The sequence below is a fragment of the Arachis hypogaea genome, chromosome 2, assembly GCF_003086295.3.
Source record: "Arachis hypogaea cultivar Tifrunner chromosome 2, arahy.Tifrunner.gnm2.J5K5, whole genome shotgun sequence".
NCBI lineage: Eukaryota > Viridiplantae > Streptophyta > Magnoliopsida > Fabales > Fabaceae > Arachis > Arachis hypogaea.
The window spans coordinates 37,059,077-37,073,076 of record NC_092037.1 but is presented as its reverse complement, the minus strand read 5'-3'; the positions used below and the strand labels follow the sequence as shown (position 1 = coordinate 37,073,076).

The 14,000-nt window shown below is 31.0% G+C and overlaps 1 protein-coding gene across 1 annotated transcript; it reads left to right on the top strand.

Moving 5' to 3' along the window:
- Positions 1-1,794: 1,794 nt before the first annotated feature.
- Positions 1,795-11,555, top strand: LOC112742971 (uncharacterized). Its single transcript, XM_025792211.3, has 8 exons — positions 1,795-2,209; positions 2,354-2,449; positions 3,569-3,652; positions 4,018-4,178; positions 6,503-6,620; positions 9,023-9,158; positions 10,252-10,430; positions 11,107-11,555. The coding sequence occupies exons 1-8, from the start codon at positions 1,979-1,981 to the stop codon at positions 11,344-11,346; spliced, it is 1,245 nt and encodes a 414-aa protein (XP_025647996.1). The 5' UTR covers positions 1,795-1,978; the 3' UTR covers positions 11,347-11,555.
- The last annotated feature ends 2,445 nt before the right edge of the window (positions 11,556-14,000 follow it).

The window sequence follows — 14,000 nt, the reverse complement described above, 5'->3', positions numbered from 1 at the left end:
GAATCAAATGTATTACCCGATTTTCTAACGAGAGAATTTTTGCAAGGTAAAAATGAGAAAGAAACAAGCAAGCAGTGAAGATTATGGTCAACCTCTTGACCAACCAGCAACTTCAATACAAGCTAAACAATTATTTATTAAACCCCTGACGACAGGTTGTTAAAAGTGAAAAATCATCAGTATAAACTAAAAGCTTATATGAGGTTCCTACAGTTAACAGATATACATTATTGCAGCCATCAAATTTGTTTAAAACTAGACCATTATCTGAAGAACATTCTTACCATGAAAAATCAATACCTATAAAAATAATGGCTTTAGAGAAAGAGTGATTTAAGATGGATAGAAGAACCCTTTATAAAACGATTTTTTTTAAATACTTTTCATTACCCTCCAACAAACATCCAAAAAATCCAAACCTTTTATGAATTTATCTTAGTAGACACAGGATTCATTGAATTAATTCATAATAAAGATTCGACCACAAAAGATACAATATTCTCAAAAATTAAGATTATGAAAGTAATAACATTATCAGAATAGGAATAATCTCCTTTTCATTGTAAAAGTTTTATTAAAAAATTTGAACCACAATACTAATATACTACCCCTACTATGATTATATATATATATATATATATATATATATATATATATATATATATATATAAAAGCCACGTTTTTATTTTTTCTTTTTTTTCCTTAATGGCTTTGGCCAAAGTGTAACGATAATGATTAATGGTGATTTAATGACTAGGTGTCAACCTCTAAAGGTGCTTAAATTATAAATATTTTAAATGAATAATTATAAAAATTTAATATATTAAAACACAAATAATAATATATGTAGGGTTAAATATATGAGTTACTAATATAAATGATATTAGTAACTTATGGATAAAAAATAAGAAATACTGATAATTACTTATTTCGACAAATATCGAATTTGATAATAATAATAATAATAATAATATTATCTAGGCTCTGTTATAATTATAGCATGAAAAATAAATTAATAACATATTAATAAAATTATATTATTTTTTATTTTATTTCAAAACTTGGAATTGATTTATTGAAATAGAACTAATTGTTGAAAAATTTTTTCGAAAAATATCGTATTGACATAAAAATTTGAGATGTTATAAGTCCAATTTAAATTATTAATATTTTTTTATTATTTTTAAAAATTATATTTTTATATTTATAAATACACATATCTTATTTACACGGTAAACGAGATAATTATAAATGTATCTTATTTACATTATAAATAAGATATGTGTATTTTTGAAATTTTATATATCTCGTATACTGTGTAAACGAGATGAGATTATGACGTAATTTTTTAATGATTTTTATAATTATTAGATTCAATAAAAAAAATATTTATTTAAATAAAAAATCTATTTTTTTGGTATTTTAACTGAAAAATACATATCCAAAAAATGCTTTTAACAAAGAAAACGCTAATTAATAAGGCGTTTATTATATAAGAGGTGTTCAAGTAGAACACGAATATCGTAATTTTTTTATATTTGATAAAATCTTTAATATTTAATATAATACCAATAGATATTATTAATTTTAAAATTTATAGTTAAATTAAACATCAAAATAAATTTTATTTTAAAAAATTTATAATTTTATAATAATATTATGAACAAAAATATATAACAGATCAATCATATTATATATAAATAAAAATTAGTTATTAAATTATTATTTTATAAAATATATATTAAAAATAAAGTAAACAATATATATTATATACAAATATATTATACCTAATTTAATGATTGATTTTTGGGTAATATAATATTTGACGAGGATAAAATAGATTTTTCAACAAAATTACAAAGTCGATCGATGATCGCATTCTCTTACCGAATCAGGAGTGGACCAGCTTCCACAACGTTTGGGGAGTAAACGATAAGCTAAGGAGAGGTTCCGGCACTCAGTACTCTTCAGTTGAGCCATGGCATCCTCCTGCTCCTTCTCCTTCCCAAATTCTTCTTCCTTTGTCATGGCACGTGCCCTTTCTCAACCCCTCGCACCATCAATGCCTCTCATTTCTATACCTTCAACAACAAGAACTAGAAGCACCTTGAGGCATCTCGTTTGTGCTTGCCATGGCCAGAAGAACGCATTGGAATATAGGAAGCTTGGTGACTCTGACCTCAACATCAGTGAAATCACTCTTGGAACTGTAAAATTTTATTATTTATGGTTTCTCATTCAAATTCTGAATTTTTGCACAAATGAAGAGGACTTGTTTCATATTCTTTTTCTTTTTCAATTTTGAATTCTGCATTGTGTGATAGTTGATGATTGATTGGTGCAATTGTTTTAGATGACGTTTGGGGAGCAGAACACAGAGAAAGAATCTCATGGCATTCTCAGTTATGCATTTGAGAATGGCATTAATGCTTTGGATACTGCTGAGGCGGTAATTCTTCAAATCATAAAATTGCATTGCTTCCATTTCCATTTGAAAAATTGAAAATTCTGTGCTTACTGCTTAGTTTCAATATGATCGACATGCTTCATATGATGTTTTCGTTTTAGTTTTCTTTATTCCCGTTAGACACAAAAGGTTCACTATTTTATAGCAAATTGTGATAGCTAACTCTTCCAAGTCATAGGTGGTTTAGAAATACACACTTTTGTCCTCATTCTAAGAGAATTTTTTATTGCTGTAGTTTGATTTTGAACTTAAGACTATTATTTGATCTTCTTTCTGCCACTGATGCATATAGTGTTTGGCTCTCTGTATTAAAGAGTACTTGGTCACAGTGGAAGTGGATTGCAACCTAATGCCAGGCAATTTATGTATGCAAATTGTTATTCTAAAGCTTTCAATGCTAATGTCGTAACTTTTGGAAGGGATTTTGCCCAAACACCCCCACTGAGTGAGCAATTGGCCACAGACCAAACTCTTAGCTGTTTGTTGTAGCTTCTTTGATTCTTGTATTGTATTATCTCTCAATATAGAAACTACATGTACTTAATTATCTCTTGGTGGAACCATAGTTATCCTCTTATTGGAGGCAACCCTAATCAACCATTGGAGATTGTATAAGGTGCATGGGTTTGCCCGAAGCATTACTTCGTACCCAGGACTTGAATCTGAATTCTACTCCAACCAACCATTTATCAGTTGAACACTTGAACTAAATTATTTTGAATCAGTATAGTCACTTTTCATTTTTGTAATGGATTTTCTCGGTTTAGCCAACAATTCTATAATGATTAATGAACCTCTCTTTCATCATATCTGGTACTTTGTGCTCAACATGCCATATGGAATTACCTAGTAAGCCTTACACTGCTGATGAAGTTGCTTTTTCTCTCAAACTGTTATCATATTATTGCATTATTATTCACCATTTTACACCATTTGTTGACTAATGTATTGACAATAGCCTTCAAAACTGTTCTTTTTCATTTTCATAAGTTGTTTCTTGTCCCTAACAATTAACAGCAATGTTCCTATGATACACTTCAGTTTCATCTTATGCTGGTATTATGTTGTCAGATGTATTGACAATTAGGTATTGATTTACAGTATCCAATTCCAATGAAGAAAGAGACACAGGGAAGAACTGATCTGTATATTGCTAGTTGGCTGAAGTCTCAATCTCGTGACAAGGTATTGGATGCGTGTTTTATTCTTATTTCTTATTTTAAGAAAGAGAGTAACTGACAATTGGAAGGAAAAATAGAAAAAGAAAAAGAAAGTAAGTATTAGTGCTTGGTTACTTTCATTGAAAAACTATTAAGGTTATACAGTTTTTAAATACTAATTGTCGTTTCTGTTTGCCTGAGGGATTTTCAACAAGTTATTCTTTGCATTCTGTAAAGGTGCTTATTAAACTAAAGTTGAATTTTGGGGAAAATTTCCCCTGTATAACATATTGACCTTGTTTAAGATTGAGATTCACTTTTATCTGTATTTCCGAAGAATTTTGCCATGTTCCTTATTTAACTAGGATTGTATACCACTTTTCTCGACAGATTATTTTAGCAACAAAAGTATGTGGTTATTCCGAGAGGTCAAGTTACCTACGTGACAATGCAAAAGTTTTGCGGGTAGATGCTGCAAATATAAAGGAAAGTGTAGAGAAAAGTCTTAAGCGCCTTGGCACTGATTATATTGATCTGTTACAAATTCACTGGTGAGTCTACAGAGTTTAAACATCCATGTATTGCCTTTTTTTTCTGCATTATTTTATGGGTGAAAACTGAAGTATTTGGCATTAGTTTTTGGTTTAATTATTCTGTCGGTTCCTATAGTTTCACTGAATTTTTAATTAGATCCCTATATTTTTTTTTTTTCGATTGAGTCTCTATACCATATTAGATTTTGTAATTAAGTCCCTGCTGTGACAAACGTTGGAATTAACAGAATATTCTGTAAACAAAACGAATATACCTAATGTTTGACTGAATATTTTGTATAGTTTAATAGAATATTCCGTTAATTGCAATGCTTTCGGTAGGGACTTAATTACAAAATCTAATATGGTATAAGGACCCAATTGAAAATAAAAAATGTATAGGGACCGACAAAGTAATTAAACCTTAGTTTTTTTATCATTAAGGATAAATTTCCTAGGCATCTGCGAGTGTATGAGAAGGGACTGAGGGGCCACTATAGTCCCGTGCATTTTCCTTCTGTTTAGTTAATTCTCATCTTCATCAGTATGCTGAGATTCAGCTTCACTGCGTGTTAATAATACATATACTCCTACCCTTCTATTATTCTGTGTGTGTGGTTCCTAACAGAATGTGGTAAATGTATTATTCAACATGTGTGAACTGTTCCTTGTAAAAATCCGGGAACTTAGAACTCATACAGTTTTTGGAATCTTAAGACATAATATTTGTTGAACTAAGCATGTAACAGTCCACCACCTAAAGGTATAACGTGTAGCCAGATGCAAATTTGTTTACTATCGTTGAATTGCATCAAACTTAATTGTCAACACCCATTATAGGCACCCTGCTCAGAATGTTAAGCACATAAAATATAGTCAATACATGAGGCTGGATTTGTGTTGAACAGACAGTTGCACTTGACCTTGGTTATTAGTAGAAATTGCAGTATTAATATAATGATTTTGCTATACTATACTCGTTATATTATTAAGACTATTGTCTTTTCTATCCTTATCAATATGCATAGTATGTAACTGGTTCACATGCCATTTATCCACTAAAAATAAACTGGTATGGAAAATCAAAGCAATGTATTCAATTCAAGAATAACTGAAGATCGACCTGATAAAAGAAGCTGAAACTACAAGATATATAGAGGGTATAAGGACCCAATTGAAAATAAAAAATGTATAGGGACCGACAAAGTAATTAAACCTTAGTTTTTTTATCATTAAGGATAAATTTCCTAGGCATCTGCGAGTGTATGAGAAGGGACTGAGGGGCCACTATAGTCCCGTGCATTTTCCTTCTGTTTAGTTAATTCTCATCTTCATCAGTATGCTGAGATTCAGCTTCACTGCGTGTTAATAATACATATACTCCTACCCTTCTATTATTCTGTGTGTGTGGTTCCTAACAGAATGTGGTAAATGTATTATTCAACATGTGTGAACTGTTCCTTGTAAAAATCCGGGAACTTAGAACTCATACAGTTTTTGGAATCTTAAGACATAATATTTGTTGAACTAAGCATGTAACAGTCCACCACCTAAAGGTATAACGTGTAGCCAGATGCAAATTTGTTTACTATCGTTGAATTGCATCAAACTTAATTGTCAACACCCATTATAGGCACCCTGCTCAGAATGTTAAGCACATAAAATATAGTCAATACATGAGGCTGGATTTGTGTTGAACAGACAGTTGCACTTGACCTTGGTTATTAGTAGAAATTGCAGTATTAATATAATGATTTTGCTATACTATACTCGTTATATTATTAAGACTATTGTCTTTTCTATCCTTATCAATATGCATAGTATGTAACTGGTTCACATGCCATTTATCCACTAAAAATAAACTGGTATGGAAAATCAAAGCAATGTATTCAATTCAAGAATAACTGAAGATCGACCTGATAAAAGAAGCTGAAACTACAAGATATATAGAGGGTATTTGAGGGACATGCAACTCTCCTATTCCCTTCCTACTGAGTGTTTAACTGCCTCACTCTCTTCCCGCCCAACTTTTATATTTTAGCTAATTACTACCTAATCAAATGCCTGATCTGTGTCACTTTCATCCTTTCTTAGTTTCTAGTTATATTATTTAGGCACATAGTCTTATTGGGGTAAGGTTGGATGCATATGCCTTTCTGAGGTCCAAGCTTGTGGGAGTCTTTTGCAATGCGGTGCCTCTTTTTTCAATTACAAAAAATGTTTACTAGATGCAGCCAGTCATGAGGAAAATGTTATCCTGTTTGCCTCTTTAGTCATAAAGCTGAACTATAATCTGTTTGAGCTATTGTTTTTTGAATAACTTTTTCTCTGTTTTATTTTAGGCCAGATCGCTATGTTCCACTGTTTGGTGCTTATTCCTATGATCCTTCACAATGGAGGCTGAGTGTCCCGTTCGTTGAACAGTTGCAAGCTTTTCAAGAACTTATCAATGAAGGAAAGGTAATTGAGTTCTATCATTTTACTGTATGGTCCTATGAATGCTAGTTGTGCCTTACAGGTGGTGGAACTTCTTTTTATTTTTCACTCTTTTTTTTTTCGTAGGTTCAAACTGATATTGTAATTTTCTTTGCTTAATTTTAGTGCCATATTTGTTGGAGAAAAGGTACTGTTACATGGACTAGTTTTTTGGGTAACCAAATCCAACCAAATTGGTTAAATAACTTATTGGCACAACAAAATCACCCACACAAACGTGCACGTAAAATCACACTTTTTTTCTGCTGATATTGTTGCTTCTTCTTGCTCTGCTATTGTGTCTTTTTTTTCCTTTATTTTTATTTTTTAGTTTCTTCTTTTTCTTCTCTTTTTCATGTTTTACCATTGATGCAAAATAATTTCTGTCTTTTTTATATTTTTTCTTCAAAAATGGAAGATTTTACTTAAACAATAAGTTTTTAAGTTGAATTATACATAAACATAACAAAGAAAAACAAAAAATTTATTTTGAATTGTGTTGATGCTTTAGTTAAAGGATAAAGAAGAATAACACAAAAATTTTAGTTAAAAACACATAAACTTTAGTTGAATAACACTAAAATGTAAATTGAATTGTGCAAATATTTTAGTTGAATAACACTTAAATACAACTTGAATAACACAAAAATTAATTTCTGTATTTATTACCACAAAATTTTTGTGTTTATTGTTAATAAATTTATGTGTTGTCTTTCTATGTTTTTCTTCAAAGAGTTGTATTTACCTTCAAAAAATTTGTGTGTCTATAATCACAGAATTTGTGTGTTTATCATCAATAAATTTCTGTGTTTTCTTCATTTGTTTCTCTTTAGAATGTTGTGTTTAACTTCAAAAAATTTATGTCTTTATTGTTGTTAAATTTATGTGCATTCTTACAATATATTTTTGTTATGTTTCTCTTTAAAAAGTTGTGTTTACATTTAAATTTTTTTGTATTTATCATTAATAAATTTCTGTATTTTCTTCCTATGTTTATCTTCAAAAAGTTTTTTACCTTCAAAAGTATCCGTGATCATGATAACCAAATTTCTATGTTTATCAACAATAAGCTTCTGTGTTTTCTTTGTTTGTTTCTCTTTAAAAGCTTGTGTATTTACTTTAGAAAAGCCTGTTTTTATCATAACAAATTTATGCGTTTTACCTTTTCTTCAAAAAAGGTTGTTTCCTTTAAAAAAAATTCTTTGTTTATCGTCAAATTTTTTTCTGCTTTTTCTCAATAAATTTCTTTGTTTTCTTCCTATATTTCTCTTCAAAAATTTGTGTTTACGTTAAAAAAAATTCTGCATTTATCACACAATTTCTGTCATCAATAAATTTTTATATTTTCTTCCTTTGTTTCTATTCAAAATGTTGTGTTTACCTTAAAAATTGGTGTTTATGAGCATAAAATTTCTCCGTTTTCTCTCAATACCTTAAAATTTTTTTGTATGTTTATCATCACCAAAATTCTGTGTTTATCGTTAATAAATTTGTGTTTTCTTTGTGTGTTTCTCTTAAAGATATTGTGTATTTACTTTACCTTCAAAATATTTCATTGTTTAACATAACAAAATTTCTTTGTTTTTCTTCAATAAATTTGTGTTTTCTTTCTATTTTCCATTCAAAAAGTTGTGTTGACCTTAAAAAAATGTGTTCCACAAACTTTCCGTGCTTATGATCCATAAATTTCTGTTTCTTCCTGTATTTCTCTTCAAAAAGTTTGTTTATCGTCAATATCTTTCTCTTTAAAAGATTGTGTTTTCCTTCAAAATATTTTTGTGTTTATCGTTGTAAAATTTCTGTAAATTTCTTCAATATATTTCTATATTTTCTTTCTGTGTCTCTTCAAAATGTTACGTTTAACTTTTAAAAATTTATTTGTTTATCATCACCACATTTCTGTGTTTTGTTTAATGAATTTCTGTGTTTTGTCACATGCATTTTTCTTTTTTCTTCTTATTCTTTATAAAATTTTTAAAAATACACAAAGAATCAAATAGAGAAGGAAGATACATAAGGAAAATGAGAAAAATAGAAGAATAGAAGAGAAGTATAAGAAGACGACTGTTACAAAATTGAATTGGTCGCCCAATATCTTTTATATAAAAAATCATTTTTAGTTGGATGATGGGTGGAACGGCTGTAACACATACTTCCGTTGCTACTTTCTTGTGCTGTCACTGTGTGGCACATGGCACATATTCTAGGGGATGACAAGTTCCTAAATGAAGATGAACTATAATAACCAATATGGGATTCACTACCTCTACTCTTTCCTTTTCTGTATACCATGTGCTGATTCTATTGTAAAATTCTTACATTGATCATGATACCATGTCCATTTTCTCATGCTTGTTTTGGGATTAAGAGACTTTTGTATGGTTTAGGTACGCTACATAGGTGTATCTAACGAGACTTCTTATGGAGTGATGGAGTTTGTACATGCAGCTAAAGTTGAAGGACTTCCCAAGATTGTTAGTATTCAAAACAGCTATAGCTTCCTCGCTAGATTGCGGTTTGAAAGTAAGTGTCTCACGGGCAGAACTCATTTTACTTAATATTATCATGCTTTGTGAAGCAAAGCTGCTACTCTTTTGTTCTGATGATTTGAAACTTGTGTCAAATTGCTTTGTTAAATTTTATTGTACAACTCATAGCAAATTCAGAAATAAATAATGCATTCTTGCTAAACATTCCGAAATGAAAGTAATGTTTGCATCTGAATTTTTGAACAGCTGTTTGCTCTTGTTAACAGTTGTATATGTTACATTATATATAGTACCTTCGTTACCTTGACTCTTTCTACTTTGGGGAAAATTCCTGCCAAGGATTTCTTCTCTATTCATGGTCCTTAGAAATTTGGCTGCTTTTAACTCAACAAAGGTTAGAGTGATAGAGAGGCAAGTGATTTTATTTCGATTCTCTCTAAGTCCTTACACGAGTTTGGAATCTGGATTCTAAGTTCTTCTCGGTTGTTCTCTGTCAATCCCTGTTTCAGCATTTATTCCGTTTCAGCACCATTATAGATTCATCTGGCCAACTTACCTGGAAATCTGAAACTTGATCTTGCCCTCACATTACTGTTTTTCCCATCATGTTACCACATTCTATACTGGCATATTAACAGCACAACTATACATGTTTGCGGTACAGCCATTTTTCTTCCGTTAATACCTTTTCAGAACTTTCTATAAGCACTGGCTATGCCTTCTATTTTATAGCAGCAATTTTTTTATGTTTGTTTAAATACATTTGGGTAAAGCTGCTTAAATTATATGGCTATTTATTAACTTTGCTGTTATACGGTGCATTTAGCTGGTGCAGACTGCAAAGGCACACATCTTTAAAGGATTTCGATTGGCCTATATATTATGTCCTTTGAATCTCTCTGGTGTTCGGCTCGTGATTGTTTTGAGAATATCGCGTCAGCATTGGTTTATTTATATGTCTTGATTGCAGTTCCGAGAATTAGTAATATATCTCAATATAATTCAGAAATTATTCTTTACGTCACATTACTTAATGCTCAAATTGGGACCTACACAGCATTCTATGGTTCAGTTTTCATTTTTCAAATTTTAACCTTCAGGTTCTTTGTTGGTTTTATTTATTGCAGTTGATCTTGTGGAAGTTTGCCATCCAAACAACTGTAACATTGGGTTGCTATCCTACTCCCCACTTGGAGGTGGATCACTCACTGGAAAATATATAGATATAAATTCTGAAGCTGCAAAAAAGGGAAGGTTGAACCTCTTCCCTGGCTATATGGAAAGATATAACAAATCAATTGCACGGGTATGCCAGAATGCTAGTTCTTGTATTTAATTTACATTTCATAGCACAGTAAAAGCCACCACTTAAGGATTTTCGTTTCTCTTTTATTTAGATAAATTTATGAGATTCAGAGCAGCTTGTTGACAGTAAAGTTTAAGGTAGGGGAAGTTTGTTTTAGGATTTAAAAAGAGTATCTCATCTGAATTCTTTAGGGAGCTCATTAAGTTTAAAAGAATATTCTATCATTTTAAAAAGGTTTAGTTAGGTTCAACATTGATCAATCCACTAAGGTTAGGGTCATGCCGCTAAACTCAAACGACCATTCATAGTAGCTGGGAGGAATTTTTTTTTTTCCGTCTATAACCACATCAAAATTCAAGACAATAACTCAGAGTATCTAGGAGGACTTGAACCTCTGTTATTGTAGGATGCTTTCTTTAGCTTTTTTTTTTTTAATAACCTCAAAATTAAATCTTATATAGACATTTTAAAACTTGTATTCATAGATGTCTTAAAAAATGTTTTTTTTTTCTAGTTACATTTTCTTTCTTCTCTTTTGTTAGAAGAAAGCAATTGAAACAAACTCAGCCTAAACTATTATAGTACTACCAAATGTGCACTTATAAATGAAATATTACGCATACTCGCCTGTTCGTTTGTTTATATGTTTGATGTTGAGCATGTGGCTGAATTTCAGGAAGCAACTGTACAATATCTTGAATTGGCCAAAAGACATGCTCTAACTCCTGTTGAGCTTGCCCTTGGATTCGTAAGAGACCGTCCATTCATGACAAGCTCAATCATTGGTGCTACCTCTCTGGACCAACTCAAAGAAGACATTGATGCTTTCACAAAAACTGAGCGCCCCTTACCAGCAGAAGTTATGGCTGACATTGAAGACATTTTCAAGAGATACAAAGATCCTTCCATTCTGTAATTCATGTATTTATAAATCAGTGCTATTTCTTTGACATATTATTCCCCATTCCTCTCTAATTTTTGTTGTGATTAAAATTAGATCATGACAAATCATGGTGGATTACAAAGACATGATTTAGCACTTTCTTAAGTTTCCTGATGAGCGGATAATTGATGGTGTAGAATTTCACTAATAAAATCTCGTTGCAAGTATAGTTTCTAAACCAATAATTATCCTTTCATACAAAAATTTGGTTGTCACTAAAACAAACCCCAATGAAAATAACCGAAATATTCAAACCCCGGGTTGTTCTCCTTAGAAATTGCAATAAAGTGTTCTTGTTATTGGTTAGAGGTACGTTTTGGGGTTTTTGGAATAAGGGACAAGAATTGTAAATTGCAAAGGAAATAAACTAATAACTATGAAAGGCTCATGGCAAGGTATGAGAACTAGAAGTTCTATCCTAGTTATTCTTATTAATTGTGATGAGAATTGTTCATTGCTCCCACTTAGTTAACCTCTACTATGAAGGAAAGTCAAGTGGATGAATTAACTTGATTCCATAAGTCCTAGTCTAATCCTAAGGAGAGACTAGCTTTAGTGGCATTTAAATCAATTAGTAACTTCTAATTATCAATCAACAAATGAGGTTAATAACTCAAGAATCACTAATTACACAACCAAAGCCAAGAGGAACAAAATCTACCTCATAAGTAAAAGAAGCATTTCAACAAACACATAGAAGGCAATAAAAGTAAACATCACAAATTGCAAGAATTAAAGGAACTACAACTAATCAAGGCAAGAGATCAACAATAGAAAACTAAAGCAAACATAAAAAGGTAAGGAAATCATAAATTGCATTGAAAGGAAAAGGAGATCTACAAAAGAGTGCATCAATAACAAAGTAAAGAATTACAAGAAGTAAATCACTAATCTAGAGAGAGGGAGAGTAGAAGAATAAGAATAGATAAAGGAAAAGTGAATCAAAGTATGAATTAAACCTAGATCTAAAAAATCCTAATTTAGATCTAAACCTAATCCTAATTCTAAAGAGAAAAGAGAGCTTCTCTCTCTAGAAACTAACTCTATAACTAAACTAAAACTAAACTATGAATAATTGTCTCATCCCTCTTCAATCCTTGGGTTAAATAGCATCAGAAATGAGTTGGATTAGGCCCAAAATGTTTTAGAAATCGCTGGCCACGAGTTGCCTTTAGTGAGTCACGTGCAAGCATCAACGCGTACGTGTACGCGTCCTTAAACGCCAGAAACTATGATAAATTTTATATCATCTTGAAGCTCCGGATGTTAGCTTTCCAACGCAACTGGAACCGCCTCATTTGGACCTCTGTAGCTCAAGTTATGATCGATTAAGTGTAAAGAGGTCGGGATTGACAGCTTTGCGATTCCTTTGTTTCTTCATGAGTTCTCCATTTCTACATGCTTTTCCTTCATTCCCTCAATCCAATCTTTGCCTCCTAAACCTAAAATCATTTAAAAAACATATTAAGGCATCTAATGGAATCAAGGTGAATTAAATTTAGCTATTTTAAGACCCAAAAAGCATATTTTCACTCTTAAGCACAATTAAAGGAGAATTTACAAAATCATGCTATTTTAGTGAATAAATGGGAGACAAGTTGACAAAACCCTCTAAATTCAATACAAGATAAACCCTAAAAATGGGATTTATCAATCTCCCCACACTTAAACAATAGCATGTCGTCATGCTAAACCAAGACGGACAAAAAAAGGGGTATACAACCTATCTATATGCATCCTATCTAAATGAATGCAACTGAATGCAAAATGATTCTACCTACTTGGTTAAAAATAAATCAATCTTCCAAGACATGCATGCACAAGTAGGGCCAAGATCATATAACGATTCATGAATCCTACCAATTCAAATATCAAAATGAATTTCAAGTAGACTTGCAAGAAGAAAGCGCATGAAAATTGAGAACAATAAATTGAGCATCGAACCCTCACCAGAAGTGTTTGCACTCTAGTCGCTCGGTGTGTATAGGGTCGATTCTCTCAATTCTCCCCTAATCATGCTTTCCAAGATTTGTTTTTCATCTAATAATCAACAATTATTCAATGCATGCGTACATTCATCATGAGGTCTTTTCATAGGTTGTAATGGGGTTAGGGTCAAGGTAGGATTGTATATGGTTAGGTGGACTAGAATTTGAATCTTTGATCAACTTAAGCTTCCCACCTAACCTATGACAACCTATATAATTTCAAAACTAACCTAATTACCCATTCTTCACTTTTTCACATACTCGTGCATTTTCTTTTCATTTCACAACACCTATGCATTGATCTTTATTGAGCTTTACTTTGGGACTTTTTGTCCCCTTTTTATTGTTTTTCTTTTTCTTTCTTCTTTTTTTTCTTTTCTTTTTCTATATTTTTTTTCCTTTTATTCATATATATATATATATATATATATATATATATATATATATATATATATATATATTTTCTTTTTTCTTTATCATTTTTTCTTTTATTTTTCACAATAAGGTATATACGAAGGCATCAATGCATATGATTTTACATATAATTAATACATGAGCATGTGCCCAATTCCCTAAATTTCTGATAGAAATACAAAATATCCTTTTATCCCAACCAATGTCCCAAGTTTCTCCACACTT